The sequence below is a fragment of the Babylonia areolata genome, chromosome 2 (genome assembly GCF_041734735.1).
Source record: "Babylonia areolata isolate BAREFJ2019XMU chromosome 2, ASM4173473v1, whole genome shotgun sequence".
Classification (NCBI taxonomy): Eukaryota; Metazoa; Mollusca; class Gastropoda; order Neogastropoda; family Buccinidae; genus Babylonia; species Babylonia areolata.
The window spans coordinates 25635233-25655913 of NC_134877.1; the positions used below are offsets into that span (position 1 = coordinate 25635233).

General features: G+C 40.4%; 2 protein-coding genes across 3 annotated transcripts in view; one reads left to right on the forward strand and one right to left on the reverse strand.

Annotated features, from left to right (window-relative positions):
* The window catches only part of LOC143299516 (insulin-induced gene 2 protein-like), a 7627-nt gene extending 559 nt beyond the window's left edge, over positions 1-7068 (forward strand). For both annotated transcript variants that reach the window (XM_076612782.1, XM_076612791.1), the window contains exons 2-6: positions 616-813; positions 1995-2119; positions 2667-2833; positions 3590-3689; positions 4311-7068. In XM_076612782.1, coding sequence (XP_076468897.1) covers positions 624-813; positions 1995-2119; positions 2667-2833; positions 3590-3689; positions 4311-4352 — 624 coding nt within the window. In that variant the 5' untranslated portion in view covers positions 616-623 and the 3' untranslated portion in view covers positions 4353-7068. The remainder of the gene's footprint in view (positions 1-615; positions 814-1994; positions 2120-2666; positions 2834-3589; positions 3690-4310) is intronic.
* A 2695-nt stretch (positions 7069-9763) lies between these two features.
* Positions 9764-20681, reverse strand: part of LOC143299536 (GATOR2 complex protein WDR24-like) — a 35000-nt gene continuing 24082 nt past the window's right edge. Inside the window, exons 16-19 of the mRNA XM_076612811.1 lie at positions 18026-18298; positions 16783-16885; positions 15420-15612; positions 9764-14981 (exon numbers count right to left, since the gene is read on the reverse strand). Of these exons, the coding sequence (XP_076468926.1) occupies positions 14846-14981; positions 15420-15612; positions 16783-16885; positions 18026-18298 (705 nt within the window). The 3' untranslated portion in view covers positions 9764-14845. The remainder of the gene's footprint in view (positions 14982-15419; positions 15613-16782; positions 16886-18025; positions 18299-20681) is intronic.

Here is a 20681-nt window from a genome sequence, read left to right on the forward strand (position 1 = left end):
CTTTTTGTGTTTGCCAGGATTCTTTCAATTTGCTTACTATTTTTTAGCATTGTCACAGTATCTACTTTCAGTTTTGTCATATGAACTTTAGATCTTTGCTCGTTGATTAAATCTCCAGTTCAGTTTTCCAAAATTTCCTGTTGATCAAAAGTATTATTATTTACTAGTTAATTCAGATAAAATGTAAATTATGTATGTCTCATAGAAATACACAGGAGCATACGCACACATGCATGTGTGCTTGCACAATTTGTGCACCTTCCCCATCTTAGGGGAAAGATTTGAGTGAATGCTGCAAATCTTTCTTCTTTTTTTTCTTTTTTTTTTAGGAAGTTGAAGTGTTTTGTTTTATATTGCATACACAGATTATATAAGGTTATCATATGTTTAGTACTGAGTGAAAAGTCATTGGGTCCAGGTCAGATTAGCTCAGTTAAACCACCACTGTAATATGAGTACTTGATTGTAAATCTGAATGTGTAGATTCTTAAAATAGATTTTATAAATGAGCTGATTTTAAAGATAGATTTTATGCCTTGATAGTTGTGTGGTTATGGTAGAATTTACACACTGTCGGTGTCACCCACTAATATAAATGTGCTCTGTTCTGTGCAGCAAGTCACATGAATACGATGGCTTCTGTCAAACGCTTGGCCGTGCGAGGAACCGTGCTCTTCTCTCTGGGAGTGTTCTTCTCTCTGGTACTGAACCTTCTGCAGGTGCAGAGACAGGTCACAGTGTTTCCTCCAGAGGTTCTGGCATCCCTGTTTTCTTCAGCATGGTGGGTGGCACCAAGCTGTGGAACTGCTGCAGGTAAGGCCCATTTTGTTACACAACTCTGATTGTTAACACCTGAACTGCTGTTGGTGATTGACTCATTTTACTGTGATAAAACTCAGCTTACACTTCTTATGGTTCAGGGTGTCGGTCACCATTCTTTATTTGGACTTTCATCTTATTGAGATTAGACTGCTTTTGTTCAGCAAAATCATCTGCACTGTTTAAAATGCACAGAAAGTAGCACAATTTGACTTTCATCTTATTGAGATTAGATTGCTTTTGTTCAGCAAAATCAATTGCACCGTTTTAAATGCACAAAAAGTAGTAATTTTGCTTTAGCTGCCAAGGTTCAGCAGTTGAAGAGTTAATGTGACTGTTAACCCATTCATTTTACTGAAAGCATTTTGAAAAGAGGGAGACAAACAGGGACAGGTTGTTCTTTCTGTTTCACAGAATATTTAGTTTTGTCTTATATGATTTTTTTTTTTAGAGATTTGTATCACAGTTCTGATGTTTTTGTTAGTCTTTCATGTTCAGATAGGAAATTCTCCGAGGAATTTATATAGTTGTAGAGGTCAGCAGTGCAGTGCCCCACAGCCAAACCTTTCGGGACCAGTGACAGAGGTCAACCTGAAATAATGACCCATGATTTATTATTCCTCTGTTGAATGTTTCAGCCATTCTAGCAAACATTGATAAAAGAATGCATTTCAACTGAATGAAAAATGCTAATATCAAACCAGTGTATTAACCCTTGATTCCTTCTGTTGATGAGTATGAATGGCTGTAACCTCTCTGAGTTAAGACAGAGCTCACAGATTAGGAGATCAGTCATTACTCTTTATTTGAGCTCCATGGTCTGCAGGTTTCATCATTTCTGTTCATTTAACTCAGTCACACTACTAATGCCAAATTGATTTCATTTCAATAATTCTAGCAGTCAAGGGGTTAGTATTACATTGTACATTTTCAAGAATAAGCAGACCTAATGGCAACAGTTTGCTTTAATTTGTTCAAATTATGCAGAATCCCTGTCATGGGGTGCCTAGAGATGTGTTAAAAGCAGTGACAACAGATAACATGACAAGTAAATATACATTGTGTATGATTTGGTCTTTGTCATATTACAGCAGAGATGTGTTAAAAGCTGTGACAACAGATAACATGACTAGTACTTATACATTGTATATGATTTGCTCTTTATCATGTTCCAGCTGTGATCGGCTTGCTGTACCCGTGTCTGGACAAACACCTGGGTGAAGACATCCCAACAAAAGGGGAGTGGTCCAGTGTCATGCGCTGCGTTGCCGTCTTTGTGGGAATCAATCATGCCAGTGCTGTATCCTTTTCATTCATCAAAGTACCCAAAAAAACGGAGTATGGTTGCCTACATGGCAGGGTGAAATGGTCATACACATAAAAGCCCACTTGTAATCATGAGTGAACGTGGGAGTTGTGGCCCATAAACAAAGAAGATGATTTGCAGAAGTCTTGTGATTTTATTTATTGACCAGTGTACTGGCATTGTATATCACTTTTCAGTTCAGCTGAAACACATTCACAGTTATATTGTTAACATGCCAGTCATGCAGAGTTTAAAAAAAAGAAGACAAAAAGGAAAAATTGTCCATTTGACTTAAGTGGAAATTGTACATTTGTGTTCTTGATCTTAACTCTGGAGTATTAAAAAGAGTCGATAAAACTGCAAGGAAACAAAAATATAAGTAGTACTTCATAGTTTTATGATTTGTTTCGGTTTGTTCAGTTGGTTGGTTTTGTTTTTGTTTTTTTTTTGTTTTGTTTTTTTCTGTTGACATTGATCCTTCAATAAAATGTGTCTCACTAGTTATATGAACTGCATAATATCTTTCCTTAACTTAAAACAGAAAATTGACTTTGCCAACAATATTCAGCTGTCGGTCAGCTTAGCAGCTATGTCGATCGGCCTGTGGTGGCTGTTTGACAGATCTCGGAGTGGCTTTGGGCTGGGCGTGGGTATTGCTGTTCTTGCCACCTTTGTTACACAGCTTCTGGTCTACAATGATGTTTACAGGTGAGTTGGATTTGACTCTTTCAAATGACCTTTTAACAAGGAAAAGATGTATATAGTGTAATTTACTTACATTCTTCATTAACTGTCTCTCTTTAAAATCCCTTTATCCAGATTTTGTGTGTGTATGTATTTCTTCTTCTTTGTGGGCTGCAGCTCCCACGCTCACTCGTATACTCATACATGAGTAGGTTTTTACATGTATGACTGTTTTTACCCAGACATTTAGGCAGCCATGCTCTGTTTTCGGGATTATGTTTGTGTTGGAAAGCTTTGCAGAGCTCCATTCTATTCTGCTTTCTTTTACCATCCCATTGTCCTTTCTGTCTTTGTGGGGTTATCCATATCCTGAAATATATACAAACATGCCGAATTGCATTACCTGATTTGAATTACTCGTGGATTGAGTGAAATGTGCGTGGATTGGTCTTTTAAATTTTTTTGTTTAATCAAGCTTTTAACTGTATAAGTGTTCTCTTTTCAAGTATTATTATTACTGGATGTCACAACTGATTTCTCTCTTAAATTCAGGCTGCTCTCACCAGGAAGAGCGCATCTCCACAGTGTAACGCCCACTTGTCCCCCCCCCCCCCCCCCCCTGCAAGTGTATTAGATTCAGTATGAAAATGGGGTTTTGTACAGAATTTTGCGAGGGACAACCCTTTGGATTGTGTTTTTTTGTGTGTTGTTGTTGATAAAATGGATCAAAAAGCATTAATGTGACCAGGCATACTTAACAAATAAATTGTACTGTTTCAGGTACACCGAGCCAGACTTCCTGTTTGTGCGATCTTGGCTTCCATGTGTGTTCTTTTCTGGGGGTGTGACCATGGGCAATATAGGACGACAGCTAGCTGCTGTGAGTATATAGTGTGCTTTTGTTGAAGAATTTAAAAATTTGTACAGATGTCAGTGTTTCCATATATTGTTTGCTTTTTGCATTGTTTTATTTATTTGCCTGCTGCTTTCTGTCACTTTCTTTATCCATTGGCTTTACAGTGAAACAAGCATGTGTCACTGTGTGACCTCAGTTCAATCCAAACAAACAAAAATACTGGTTGGCTCATAATGAGCCTCTTAGCTACAGTGTTATCTGATTGACCCACTTCAATGCTTTGAAAAAATGCAGACAGTCTGTACTTTGGTTACACTTGATATTAATTTTAGAAGCTGTACCATTTGAATATAGATATTATTTTGATATTATAGATGATACTTATAGACAAACACATTTTATGAGAACAAGACGTGGGGGGAGGAGGGGGGAGAGATTGGGTATAATTTAAATGATGGTGTACATGTCCTACCCTGCTATCCCTTTCTGTCTTTATACCCTACCAGTAGTTTAAAAAATAAATAAATAAATAAATCTCAGGTTAACATGGTTAACTACTGGCAGGGTATAAAGATAGCAGACCAAAAAAAAATAAAAAAATTAAGGTTAACATGGTTTGTTTTTGTTTTTTTGTCTGTTCTGCAGTACGATGGTGACAGTGAAGACAAAAAGGCCAAGGTGGATTGAGGATCAACCATAAACATTCCAAGCTGGAAGTGGATATAAAATGGATCTTGTCTCATTGCTGATCGTCATTCACCTTTGGGGCTTGCTCATCTGATATCTGGAAATCATCATCATCTGATTGGGACTCTTCGGTTCAACCACAAATTGGGACTTCTCAAATAGTTGATGATGTGCAGGTGATGTTGCAATATGTTTGGATGCTTTCTCCAGTCTACAATCACCAATAATGCTGAATTTGCATCAGACCACTGCTTCATTGACACACACTCCAGATACTGTGGGACTGGTGGTTCTTTGCTCCAAGTGACATTGCTTGCTCCGGCTTTAAGTTAAATGGCAAATTATGTACATTATATACATGTAGCAGTTGCAATACCAAGCAGTGGAAATGTTTTCCTGAGAGTGATGTTCTGCGTTTTAGCATTTTGAACATGGCATACCTAGATAATGACAACGAAGTTTGTTGCCAGTTGCCATTTATGCACAGAGGGCATCAGTATCTCACAAATACGCACCTTGAAAACACGCATACACAGACAAAATGTTGCATAATTTCAAATAAGATGTGGGCGTGTGACTGAATGGTGTGTGAAATGAATACTTTGATGAGAAGATCGTGCACGTAATGATGTATCGGTGAACAGAAGTGGCAGTATGTCTAACTTGCAGCTGACTTGTTTTGCTTGAAAATTTTTAATTTGGCTGTGTGTGTGCGTGTGTGAAAATTTTTGAGAGTAAACCAAGTCAGAGACACTATGATCAAATCTTAAACTAGTTATGATAATACTTCAGTGCAGACACTGATGTCAGGGAATTTTGAATCGTTTTATTTATGTTTGTGTGTGTGGTTTCATTTTAAAACCAAGTTACTATTCAGAAATGATACGTACATGTGTGTGTGTGTGTGTAGATATATATATATATATGTGTGAGAGAGAGAGAATAAGCAGTAACTGGATCCTTGTCATAATTGGTTTGGGTTTTCCTTCATATATTACTCCATGGATAGTAACAGGACCACTCAACAAAATCTGGCAATTTATTTTTGCACCAGATAAGCACAGTTGGGGGGGGGGGGGGAAAGAAAAAAAAAAGAAGGGAAAAAAAGGTAATTAAGCACATAAAAAAAATCGACACGTATGTGCACACTTACAAGTTAAATGCACACATGACCACAAGATATTCAAGACAAAGTTTGTGGCTCGATTCATATTGCTTTAAAGAGAACTGTCAGGGCGGATTTTATTTATTTCAAAGGCAGTCCTCTTTAAAGCCATACCCTTTCACAGGGATTCTCATTAATCATGTGTGTAAAGACCGGGCCTCAGATTGTGATCAAGGCTATTTGTGATGTGGGTGTGACAGTGAGTTCCTACCTCCCGTAGCCATGGTGTTGTGTAACATGGGTTTTAAGCCATGTGTATGAGTCACTGTAGCAGCACTGCATCCCATTCCAAGAACAGTGTGAGAGAGTACGACTGACATGTAAAGAGAGTGAAGCTTGAATGTGGTTGTTCATGACAATTGTATATAATTGTAAATACTGATCTATGTTGTTGAGAGGTGTGACAAGAGATATTGCAGGGATGCTTGACTGGACAGTTTTGTGTACAAGTTCTAGAGTTGTGTTGACATGATGTTTTTTTCTTCATCCAGTTTATCACGGTGAATATGTAACGCTGTTGGCTACAGTGTGTGGCATGTCACCTTGAGGAAAGCATGGGAGGAATTTATTTGAGAAAGAGGAGTTATAAAGAAAAATGTGGGCAGATTGTACTTGTGGGCTCTATGCATTATGTTCACGTTACGGTAATCTGGAACAAACTTAGACCATCCAGGAGTGTTTTCTTCCTTGAAAGGTCACTGCCAAATCCAGTCAGCCATTTCCTTTTGAACGGAGAACTTCTAGGAGTGTTTAATTAATTATTGGTCAGCCAGTAACCTTTTCCCCGGCCGATCAACCATAAAATTTATTTTTAAAAAAGCATGTCTGATTTCTGAGTGAAACGAATATGTTCTGTCCAGTTTTTTGTTTTGTTTTTTTCCCCCAACTGGTTCTGGAACTGTTGTAAGTCATCTGTGTGATACGGTTGTAGACTGATAACCCTTTTTGTATAAAATGAATCTCATTCACAGACAAGTACTTTGAGGGGCACATCAGTAAGCACAAAAAAAGATTCATTAAGAATTACGTTTTGAGGTAAACAATCTTTATTTTTTAAGTCAATAGATACACACCAGTGATACATATCTCCTTGGTGGTGGTTAGTGAGTTGATGTATGTCCATCGCATGTTGTGGATAATTATTAACTGACTTTCTAAGCTGCTTGATACTGTTCAGATTTGGCTATCTTTTTTGCAAATTATGTATGCTGACAAATGATTATACTGATAGGACTGATTATTAAATCCTTCTTTGATTGTTTTTCCATCTTTGATGACGAGAAGAGCACTTGAACACTTATTCAAACTCGTGACAAGTGAATGCACTGTCAGCGAGAGGTAAAGTTACAGTATTGAACTTATTTAGTATCTTCTTTACGGTTTCTGGTTCTGGAAATGTCACATCAGAATGAACACCACAATCGTTATTACTTACAACAGAATTATTTCCACACTTCTTAGAATTATTTCCACACTAATTTTACCACAATGTGTAACAGCAAGTACTTGGTGCTTTTAAATTGGAAATAAAAATGGATTTGTGTGACCTTTGATTTGCCTGAAGTGTGCATTGTATGAATAATGAACGTGATCACAGCAGTATCATTTACAATCATTTTCATAATATATTTGCATTGTCTGCCATTTTTCTCCCACACAGCTGCTGAACTAACCCTAACAGGCATCATGGTCTTTTCTCAAGACAGGCAGGGTCTGTCCAAGAATAACTTATCCGGACTATACATAGATCCATCAGCCACATTCCACAGATCTTCAGCAAGCAACTTGAGTGAAAACTTAAAAATTTCCAGCCCTGATGAAAACTTTTAATCAAAATATTCACTCACATAATAGATCCAGCGAGGTCCACATAATTATGTACAATCTAAGCATGAGGGTTTTTGTGTGGTTTTTTCAAATAAAATTTGTGAACTATGTTTTAACAGTATTGACTTAAATACATCATAACACTGACAAAAGCAGTCAAGCAATTTATGTTCCTGAATGGGACAAGGACACTGGCTTTAAAGCTAGAGAGTGCTTCCAATCTGCTCGCACACAGGTGAAAAATGGACAAGAACAATGGATTTATTCCTTCACACCATCTATGAATTTACCAGTATGCAGCCGACAGGAGAAGTAACCTTGAAATGGTCTTCATGGCTGGTTGAGCAGTGAAAGACAAGATATGTCACACAGGCAGGTTATTCATGAACAAAAACGTCACTGCACTTAGTTTTCAATATCGAATGTCCCAAGCTTCTTCCAGGCAGGTTTCGTTATATGGCTGTAGTGTTTTTTTCTGAAAACTGCTCCCCACGCATGTAAAACTACTTTAATTGCAAGCGTTCAAGAGAGCATATATGATTACCTTGTTTTAAGTGCCCAATATAAATCATTTCACTTCTTACTCTGTTTGTGGGCTGCAACTCCCATGTTCACTCATATGTACACAAGTGGGCTTTTACGTACATGACCGTTTTTACCCTGCCATGTAGACAGCCATACTCTTGTTTTATACTTCATACTCACTTTATCAAATTTATGCTTCACACCCACACCAACAATATGTCTGTCTCCGTTTTATCCCAAACTGATATTTTTTCATATATATAAAAGAAAAGCTTTTTATTTGATGCAGTGGAAGTGGAAATATGTTCTCAGAGAAGTACAAATGGGTATGGAATAGGTTTCTCTTCCAGCAGCAGTCAAAGGGTTAAACAGACTATCCCCATCTATACATCCTGGATTGGTCAGACCCACACCCACAAAATTAGATAACAGACCTGCAGTGCTGCAGCCCCTGTACATTATGGCCTGTTGGACCATCATCCCAGAACCTTTAACCCTTTGAGCCCTGACCACCGCTTTTCCGGTGGTGGGCAGGGGTGGCATAATGCCTGGCCACCGGTTGAGCGGTGCGTAAACACTTGTGTTTTGCTGTTGGTTGACTTATATTGAAGAGCCAATCAGAAAAACTGTAATATTCTGACGTCAGCAAACGTAGTACCAACATTGCCACGCCTTTTCACTGTGTTTTGTGCATGTGCTTTGGATAAAAAAGATCGATTTCTACCATGAAGCATGCAGAGTCTCAACCTGACACGCCTCCTTTGATCAACTGATTCTGCTTGCTCAGATTCATTTTCAACATCACTATCTGTCGCAAAATCATCCGATTCGAATTCCACCTCACTATCAGAGTAATCATTGTCATACTCGACTTCCAATAAATCATCAAGCATATCAATTACTTGCTGCATTGTGTACAGTTGTTTTCTCGCACGTTTTATCCCTGATTTCTGCCCTGACGGGCCAGGTTGAGACTCTGCACGCTTCAAGTGTTTACGCACCACTCAACCGGTGGCTGGGCATTATATCATTTTTCTCTGCCACTGGTAAAGCGGTGGTCAGGGCTCAAAGGGTTAAAGGTTTCTTTTTATTACACACACCCCACCATGACCCACTGGTGCAGACTCCGACAAGGGTCTATTCCTGCCCTGTGCAAACTACTACCCAGCTTTTACACAGAAATCAAAAACAGGTGTGCTTAGTGGCCTCTTTTCATTGTCTGTGTGGTTAAACAGACTTCACTTCGTTAAAAAAGAAAACCAAGAGATAATCTAAACTATGCAGGCTTACTTCACCACTGGTGCCTCATTGAAAACACCAATGGCCATTTCAGGCACACGTGCTATGAACAGCTTGAAAAATATGCTTGAGAGATCAGTGTTTCAGCCAAAGAATTACAGTTATGCGATGGTTTATAAGTGATAGTTGTAGTTTTTCACTGTTAATTTTTTTATTTTTAAAGCGCATGTGCTAAAAAGCACCTCAGGTTATGAGTAGCGCTACATAGGTTACCTTCACCATCATTTGCCAAAAATTCAGCATTATTTCACATTTCAACATGTACCAAAGAGAATATTCAGTGGCTCACAAATATGGTGTCATGCTTTTTCTGATTTGGCAGGCAACAGGTTTGGCATATCGGAACCATTCTAGCAATATCTGTATCTAAAACATCACTAATCTGGTAGTTTTTAGATGAAAGTGGAATGTGAAAGTTCACATTTTAGCAACATATGTATCTACAACATCACTAATCTGGTAGTTTTTCGATGAAACTGGAATGTGAAAGTTCACATTCTAGCTACATATTTATCTATAACATCACTAATCTGGTAGTTTTTAGATGAAACTCGAATATGAAAGTTCACATGCACACACACTCTTAGTACACAGGAGTCATTATTGTGTATGTTGTATGCAAACATATTGCAATTCATTTATTTCAAATTTGTATCACTTCATATGCAGCATTGGTAATCCAACATGGACAGAAGTTGTATCATTTCATACACAGAATAAGTAATAAAAACGTGGAAAGCTTTTTTTGTTTGTATGTTTCGTTTTGTTTTATAAGAGGAAAATATCAAGGAAAGATAATACTCATAAAACTAAAGAGTCTTCATACAATCTTATCAATGAATCATTTTGCTTTCTATCTTTAACCATTACGTGATAAAACAGAAGGCCAAATATACAAGGAAAACTACCAGCACAAAACCATATTATATAGAATTTAATTTTAAATGCATTGTTATCAACTCCTATAGACAACGGGCAGCCATGAAAAGAGAAATACAAAACATGTGTGCAATAACTGAATGCAGCTGTTTGGTTGCAGATCCACTCAGATTTCTTTCCCATATATATAATAACAAAAATACTGTTTCATGCTAATACAGGTCTGTGACAATTATTAGGAACCCAAGCGTTTAGCTTGCTTTGATGCTCACGGTGAAACATTTTTCAATCAAAGCATCAAAGCTCTTCAAAAGCTTGTGTGTGTGTGTTTGGTGCATCCATACTTAGGTCTGAAATCTCCTGAGCTTGGAGCTAATGAGGCAAAGTTTTCATACCACGCACATCAGTACTGTCTTTTCTTGAGTCACACTGACAAGAAAAAAATGCAGTACAGTTATCTGAAGGGCCACATTTTTTTTTTTTTTTCTTTTCCTTTTTCAGCTGCCCCATCATGCAGCATTTCCATGGCATTACTCCCACGTTCCTCTTTTCATGTCTCCCATACACAGCCACACCTGGGTTCATCTGTCGCAGTCCTAGTGTCGGCAGTCCACAGAGAACTATGTTAGGTCACCAGGAGGCCACACATCAGAGGAGACCAAGCACTGCTGCTGAGTCACCTCTGTGGTGTTCAGTAGTGCCTGAGTTGACATTCTTAGGACACCACCTACTAAACCCCCTACTGACGACAATAATCACTTAGTTGTGGCACCAGACTGAGTGAGCATGCCCCCCAGAGTGGATACAGTCTTTGCATCCCTCCAGTGACAGTCCCCCGTGAATTTATCAACAACAAAGACCTTGACAGGACTCACCCCAAGCACAGAAGTGGAGGGGGGTCAAAACTGAGGTCACCACGACAGCAGGGCATGAAAGGCCACGGAACTGCAGCCTATCATGAATACTGATTTTTCTTTGGCTTCACAAACACACACCAATCACTTACATTGGTCAACACACATTTCACAATTGTGGTGTCTAGCAAACTACAATATTCCATCTGAATGAAAGACTGGGCCATTCCGCAACTTCACGCACATGGGACTTCCAACACGCTTCCGCTCTGTGTACACACTGTATGCTGCCTGCAGACTGTTTTGAGTATACTGCGAATAAAACCTGGATGACACATGCATGAACTAACTTTGCTATACACCAAAGAACCAGCCGAGTGAGGGAACCATCCAGAGGAGCGGTGGCCTAGCGGTAAAGTGTCAGACCAGAAGGCCAGTGTCCACTGGTTTGAGTCCCACATACAGACCAGGGTTTTCACTCCCCCTCCACTAGACCCTCAGTGGTGGTCTGGGTGCTATCCTTTCGGATGTGATGATCAACCAAGATCCTGTGTGCAGCATCATCCACATTTTTTCCTTCATTTCTTTCTCTACAGTTGTGTTTCTTTCACTGTTGAAGTGAAGTTTTTGCAGAATTTTACCTGTTTGTTGCCGTGGGTTCTATTACATGCCCTAAATGTGTATGATGCTGCACTATGGCAACGCACTCTCCCTAGGGAGAGAAATGAAGAAAAATGTGGGTGATGCTGCACTATGGCAATGCACTCTCCCTAGGGAGAGAAATGAAGAAAAATGTGGGTGATGCTGCACTATGGCAATGCACTCTCCCTAGGGAGAGAAGAGAGAAATGAAGAAAAATGTGGGTGATGCTGCACTATGGCGATACACTCTCCCTAGGGAGAGAAGAGAGATATGAAGAAAAAATGTGGGTGATGCTGCACTATGGCGATACACTCTCCCTAGGGAGAGAAGAGAGATATGAAGAAAAAATGTGGGTGATGCTGCACTATGGTAATGCACTCTCCACAGGGAGAGAAATGAAGAAAAAAATGTGGGTGATGCTGCACTATGGCAACGCACTCTCTATAGGGAGAGAAATGAAGAAAAAAATGTGGGTGATGCTGCACTATGGTAACGCACTCTCCCTAGGGAGAGAAATGAAGGAAAAAATGTGGGTGATGCTGCACTATGGCAACGCACTCTCCCTAGGGAGAGAAATGAAGAAAAAAATGTGGGTGATGCTGCACTATGGCAACGCACTCTCCACAGGGAGAGAAATGAAGAAAAAAATGTGGGTGATGCTGCACTATGGCAACGCACTCTCCACAGGGAGAGAAGAGAGATATGAAGAAAAAATGTGGGTGATGCTGCACTATGGCAACACACTCTCCCTAGGGAGAGAAGAGAGATATGAAGAAAAAATGTGGATGATGCTGCACTATGGCAACACACTCTACCTAGGGAGAGAAATGAAAGAGAGAAGAAAAATGTGAGTGATGCTGCACTATGGAAACACACTCTCCCAAGGGAGAAGCACAGATTCCACACAGAAAAATCTGTTGTGACACAAAGTAATAAAATACAACGAAACAAAAAATAAAAATAAATAAATCCAATACAATGCAATACAACACAACACAATGCAATCTTCTATATGCCAACTAATACACAAGCAAACAGCGGGCTATATGGTGACGACCATAATCTGCATTGCTACACATCCCAGCCAGACACTACAACAGCTGCCCCATGCTGAAATGCATCAGGCAAAACAGAGAGGGACTGACTTGGGGGAACTGGGACAGGATCTACCTTCTCAACCTACGTTCAGAAAAGCCTGCGAGCAGAAAACAATTATCAAACATTTACAGAAAAAAAAAACTATCAAATCAACATATCCTACAATGAATAACACAGACCTTTGGATTCATCAACAGACTCTCACAGTTTGGAGAAAAAAAACAACCACCACTTTGACTCAGTTCCACATGTACACAAGTGACACACGTGTGTCACGCACACACAGATTTACATCAGCTTTGATATGTGTGTTCTGAGGTGTTCGCAGTGCAGTGTAGAAGCCATTAATTGCCCAACTGATTAATCAATGTCTTAACTGACAGACATGTCAACATGCATGAGAGAAAGACAGGGATGTAAGACATTTTGCACGCTTGCTTTATATGTGTTTAACTATGAGTGTTATATGTTTATGCCAATGAGTGTTACTGCCACTGTAAAAGTGCTGCTTTCACTCTCTCTCTCTCCATTTCTCTCTCACACATTTCTCGCTCTACATTTGAGCAGAAGTAACTGAGCAAATTCACCAAGGATACAATCCACATACTGGGTCATCCACAACATTCAGTTAGGGAGTGCCAACAACAATGTCAGTACAACATGTTTTTCCGATCTACCAGGTTAACATACGTGCAGACCTGCTTATGCCTGAACCCCCTTCGTGTGTATACGCACACAGAAGATCAAATACACACATTAAAGATCCTGTAATCCATGTCAGCGTTCAGTGGTTTATGGAAACAAGAACATAACCACCATGCACACCCCCAAAAACAGAGTATGGCTGCCTACATGGTGGGATAAATAAACAAAACAATCAAATGCGTAAAACGTTACATGTCTGAGTGTGTTTGTGTGCATGCCCGAAATCTGATTGAATGACAGAGGAAAGGAATGATGAGCGCCTAATGACAGCCGTCAGTCGGTTCTACCCAGGTAGGCAGCCTGTTGTTCAAATAACCCCGTGTTTGTAAAGTGCTTAGAGCTTGGTCTGCGACTGAGGATAGACGCTGTATAAGTATCCATATCATCATCATCATCAAGACAAACGTAACATTCAGAGAGAAGTGGCAGCACTTACTGTGCACCTTTGACCCATACACAGGAACACAGCTGACCAGTACACAGTACACAGTACTGGTGCTAAGCTTTCCCAAGCAGTTTCCAATATAAAAAATATATATATAACATACCAAAATAAAATAAAAATCATACATGGATCATTCACAGCAGTTTTAGTATCAGATACTGTCAGAAAGGTTTGCACTCCCAGACAATAAATAACTCCAACGATACAAGGATTCGGTCTCTAGCCAAGTGTAGCTGATCACCGGTCTAAGCTCAACATACCCCCAGGCACTTTTTTCCTTCAACATTTCACATGGCACTGACAGTTTGTTCCATTCACACTAGTGTCAGTCACTACATCTGGTTCCATTCACATGTGTCAATGTTCTCTCCATTCAACTCATGTCATGTCCATTACACATTCTTTCATTCACAAAACAGTTAAACGATCTGGTTCCAGTTAACTAAAGCCATGAAGCCAGTTACCACAAACTTTCCCAGAAATACAATACTGTACTCACACTTCTGTTCCTGTTAACACATTCCTGACCGCAAGAGACAAACTGCCGATCGTGGCCGCTACCTTCAGTTCTGACTGCTGCCATAGACAATGGACAAAGATAGGGGACCACCACACAGAAGTGTCAGGGGTAAAACTACTCTCTGAACTTTCTGTCCATGCAGTGTTTGAAAACCTGTTCAAAATCATGACAAAGCGAGCTTTTCACACTGCTAAACCTGTAGCAATGACAGCTGCAGTCAAAACCTCCATGGTCCAGGGGCAGCAACTCAGTAAACTTTGCTGGGTCAGAAATGTGTTAAACACTTTCCTGGTCACACCTCAACTACTCCACATCTACTTTCAAATAACTACTGCAATTCACACTTCAGTCAGACAGACTGGCTCCATTCACACATAAGTTAATATCGTTTTAGTTCCACCCACACTCCAAGCAAAGAGCAGCTGCACCAGCAACTTCACTGACTAATACCACTCACTCCTCAGCTTGCTAAGTACAATCTCTGACACACTCTCAAAGGATTGAACCACCGAGCCGACATCAAGGCGGTGGGGGTCATGAGTATTCGCAGGTGTGGCCACAGCCGGCGGGGCAGTGCGTGTTGGAGGCCAGCCACTCCTGTATGTGGTAGATGTGGCCTCCATGCAGACAGCCCTGGCACCACAGCATCACACCCTTCACCGGGTGGTGACTGGGAAAACAGAAAAAAAACCCAGCTCACACCACTCAGAATGTCAATTGTGGAAATGGTGTTCTTTTCAGGCAATCAATTTTCCTTTTCTTTCTGTTGTTTGTTTGTAACTCTGCCATTTTTATGCAGTGCTTCTTAAAAGTTGTAGGCTAAAGTTCATTTTGTGCATACTCAGCAATACTCTCTCATCATACTGATTATCTATTCCTTAGGCAACAAACAAAAAATGGTGTGCTGATACAGATAAAAAAAAAATCTGAGTCTGACCCTGAGAAAGACAAACAATACACACACACACACACACACACACAGAGACACACACACACACGCACACACACACATGTACTCTCACCCCCCTTCTCTTCAACACCACAAAAACACACCACACAACCTTTCCAAGAAACACACACTAATTCTCCGACTCCGACACCCACTCACCAAATGCTGCACAGGTTGACAACCTCCTTGCACTTGTCGCACAGCCAGCCAGCGCGCTCCATGACGCGGCAGCACAGGGGGCAGGCTGTGTGGATGGTGGTCGACATCTGGTTCATCTGGCTCACCTGCGGCAGGTGACTCAGCGAGATCACCTCATTGGCCACCGTCCACAGCTCATAGCGGCTCAGCAAGTCTGTGTTAGCAAACACAGCACAACACATGATCTACTCAGCAAGTCTGCTCAACAAACACAGCACAACACACAAATCTACTGGTTGCATGGCTCAGCAGGTCTGCTCAACAAACACAGCACAACACATGAACCATCGTCCACAGCTCACAGCCACTCAGCAAGTCTGCTCAACAACACAGAACAACACACATGAACCACTGGCTCAGAAAGTCTGCTCAACAAAACAGCACACAAAATACAAGATACAAGAATACTCTGCTATCTCTTAAAGAGAACTTGTTACTATGCTTATTGACAGAAAGGCAACATTAATTTTTTTTAAAATTTAAAGACATTTCATCCACAGAACAACAACATTAATTCTGATCATTTAGTAAACATCTAAAATTGTAAACAAATATTTCACGCAGCACAACTCCCATAGCACATTCTTTGTATCCAAAGTGCACAAATTCCTATTAAAAGAAATAATATTATCATTATTTTGTTAATAAAATATATCCCCCCAAAAAACAATCACAACACATTTTAAAATAATTAATCAAAATTCAGAATAAAGAAATTAAAAGTAAAAACAAAACAGTAGGAAATAAATCTAATTATAAACACAAACATGCAACAATGCAATTTGTACATTGCTAATAAAATACTCAATCAAATAATCATATTTAGCTGAGACTTCCTTTGGAGACACAAAAAATTTCTCAGTCATAAAATGCAACATGCTAAAACAAAAGAAAAATGCCCCAGGGACATGTCCACAGCTCACAGCGCCTCATCAAGTTTGCTCAATGGAACACCAGATGTGAACAACTGGCTGCTCAGCTCAGCAGAGCTTCTTCAAAACCACAGCATACACTCTACCACTACTATTTCCCACTCCTCCACCTTTTCTTTATGAAAAAAAAAGTATCACACATACACATAACATAAAAACTTAGATGCACCCACATGTCATCTTTATTGAAAAAAAGTTTAGTGTAATACACATACACTCACACACTTTAGTGTAACACACACACACACACACACACACACACAAACTCTCACACACTTTAGTGTAATACACACACACACATTCACACACTCACAAACACACACACACACACACACACACACAAACACACACACACAAACGCACACTTGCCGCTCGCTGTACCAATCACTCACCGATGTAGCTGAGGAACCAGTTCTCCTGAGTCTCCAAGTCAATGTGAGAGCGCACGTGGTCCCCAAGGACAATCAGCATGGACACACAGGTCTGGATGTCCCCCTGTGTGAAACATACAAAACTCTGCTGCCCGACTCGTCCTCAGAAAGAAAAGAACTCCTCTTTTGCAACATCTCCACTGGCTCCCTGTCTCACACCAAATAAAGTACAAGATCAGCACTCTTATGTTATAGATGTATTCACAAAACTGCCCCTTCCTATTTCTGCGGCTGCCTTCACCTCCACACTCCATCTCGCTCACTACGATCGGCTTCGGATCCACTCTGTTTATGCATAACCAGATTCAAACACTCGACTGTTGGCCGCCATTCTTTCTCTGTCTCTGGACCTTGCAATTGGAATGAACTTCCTCTTTCGCTTCATTAAGTCTCCACACTCAGCTCTTTTAAGTCTGGCCTTAAAACCCACCTCTTCCCAAAATAGTCTCCCTTGCCTGCCTCTTCCTTGTCTTTAGTTTCTATAGTTTTAGAGTTATGCATGCATGTGAATGACTGGTGTGAAAGCACTTTGATTTGTCTCTGCACAAGATTCAGTGCTATATAAATACCATTATTATTATTATTATTATTATTATTATTACATACACAGAGATGCCAACCCCTGTCCAGTGTTTGTAGGAACAATCAGGAAATTTGGTGGGAACATTCTGACTTTGGTAGGAACACTCACGATTCCGAGCCGCATCAGCAAAACGTGTATTTTATCTACAAGGCATACAAACACTTGGGCGTGCTTGGGAAAGGCACTTTACTCCGATTTTCCTTATTTCACCCAGGTGTAAATGGGTGTGTGTGTGTGTGTGTGTGTGTACACGTATGTGTGTGTGGGTGTGTATGTGAATGTTTCCGTTTGCCCATTTTTGAAAAGCACCCACTGCCCTGTTCAGAGAATAGGTGCTGTATCAATTCAAATTATTATTATCATTATTAATATCATCATCACCATTATCATCGTCATTATCATCAATATCATCATCAATATCACCATTATTATCATCATTATCAATATCATCATCATCATTCTTATTATCATTATCGTCATCATTAATATCACCATCATTATTAACATCACCATCATCATCACTATCATTACTATGATCATCATCAATATCATCATCATCATCATCATCATCACCACCATCACCCTACAGGCAGTAACAGCAGTAACAGCAGTTCCCCCAACCTGTTCAGCCAAGGAGTGTATGCCCTGTATGGCAAAGGGAGTGAAGTCCAGCACGGGGCCGCAGTGCAGCGCGGAGGTGTCGATGTTCAGGTTGAGGTACTGCTCGCTGGGCTCCGAGTCATCCACGGGGGTCTGCAGGGGGGTCGAGAAGGCCACGGCGTCAGACTCCACAGCTGCCAGGATGGAGTCGTGGTCAGGGCGGTCCGGGGGCGCCGTGGGGCCCGTGATCTCGTGGCGGGGCTGGAAGGCTTCCGACGGCAGTTGCGTCCACTCCTGCAACGTGTGAACGATTTAGAAGGGATTTCCTAACTCAGTACGGTTTCCACTCCTGCAACGTGTGTGAACAGGTTTAGAAGGGATTTCCTAACTCAGTATGGTATCCACTCCTACAGTGTGTGAACAGGTGTAGAAGGGATTTCCTAACTCAGTATGGTATCCATTCCTGTAACGTGTGTGAACAGCTTTGAAGGGATTTCCTAACCCAGTACGATAGCCACTCCTGCAATGTGTGAACGATTTAGATGGAAATTCCTAACTCAGCATGGTATCCACTTCTGCAACATGTGAATGATTTAGGAGGGATTTCCTAACCCAGTATGATATCCACTCCTGCAACGTGTGTGAACAGCTTAGAAGTGATTTCCTAACCCAGTATGATATCCACTCCTGCAACGTGTGAACGATTTAGAAGGGATTTCCTAACCCAGTATGATACCCACTCCTGCAAAGTGTGAACAATTTAGATGGGAATTCTTAACTCAGTATGGTATCCACTCCTTTAATGTGTGTGAATGGTTTAGAAGGGAATTCCAAACTCAGTATGGTATACAGTTTCAGTTTCTCAAGGAGGCGTCACTGCATTCAAATCTACATATACGCTGCAAAACATCTGCTAGGCAGATGCCTGACAGCAGCATAACCCAACATGCTTGTCAGGCCTTGAGGGCATGCTTTAGACATTTGTGTACGTATCAAGAGTAGATTTCTTTTTACATAATTTTGCTCGAGGACAACGCTCTCGTTGCCATAGGGAATTCAAATAGTAAAGAGTGATAACTCTCTCCATTCACAAGGTACACAACTTCTAAGTCATTGCTGCTTATGCTACATATAAGCCCATAGGACATGTAAGGAAAAGCCCGGCGCTTTTTCTTTGAGGAAGTGTTTGGGTTGCCTCCAGTGTACCTTTTATTCACCTGTGTGCTAGCTGAATCGGTAGCATAAGCAGCAATGACTTGAAGTTGTGTACTTTGTGAATGCAGAGAGTTACCACTCTTTACTATTTGTTAATCATTTCTTCTCCTGGCCTCATTACTTATTAATTCCAGTATGGTATGTATGGTATGGTATTTCAGTATGGTATGGTATGATGGCCTAGAGGTAACGTGTCCGCCTAGGAAGCGAGAGAATCTGAGTGCACCAGTTCGAATCACCGCTCAGCCGCCGATATTTTCTCCCCATCCACTAGACCTTGAGTGGTGGTCTGGACGCTAGTCATTCGGATGAGACGATAAACCGAGATCACGTGTGCAGCATGCACTAAGTGCACGTAAAAGAACCCACAGCAACAAAAGGGTTGTTCCTGGCACAATTCTGGAGAAAAATCCACTTCGATAGGGGAAAAAAAAAAATGCACGCAGGAAAAAATACATAAAAATGGGTGGCGCTGTAGTATAGCGATGCGCTCTCCCTGGGGAGAGCAGCCTGAATTTCACATAGAGAAATCTGTTGTGATAAAAAGAAACACAAATACAAAATACAAATATGGTATGGTGTTACTCTTTTGTCGCAACAGATTCTTCTGTGTGAAAGTCTGGCTGCTCTCTTCAGGGAGAGCGCATCACTATTCAGAGCGCCAACCTTTTTTTCTTCTGCCTGCAAGCGTCTTTGTTTTCCTATCAAAGTAAGTCTTTTCTAAAGAATTTTGCCAGAGACGACTCTCAGAATCAAAAGTTAAATTTACATGTTTATTTCAACATACTCACACCATCTTGGTTTAAAGTTTCAGTTTCAAGTACCTGAGCGGCAAAGTGTGCAAACTGATCCATATACGCTACACCACATCTGCTTCGAGGAGTGGGGTGGGGGGAAGGGGGAGGAGCAGACACCTGACCTTTGGCATAAACCCCAGTGCATTGATGGAGACCTGAACACTGAGTCAACACTGAATCATCAGTAAACAACAGTCATTCCACATGACGACTGTAATGTTTCTTGATTATATGTGCATGATTTTTTTTTGTTCTCACTGTTTATTTACATATGTTCTCTTCTGTGTTGTAGCCTACATGTGTGAACTGAATACCCGCATCCTTGTATTTATATTCTATAATATTCTAAAAATAGTTTCCATTCATTTAGTATTTTGTTTTGTTTTTTTTGTTCCCATTATCCTTTCTGTTCTTTATGTGTAAAATTATGTTAGTGTCACTGTACGAATGAAAGAAGTATCAATAAAATATATTTTCTAAACACATAATTGGACAAAAAACAAGAATGCAAGAGATTCAACAGACAGAAAATACGAAAAAAAACTCAGCCGTATGAAGAGCACAGGAACAGGAGTCAAGATGGCTGCTGGAAAAAGAGGGCGCTAGTCAGCGGGGCAAAGGGGAGGTTACCTACTTCCGGGAGGTTATTGGCCGTAGCTACTTTT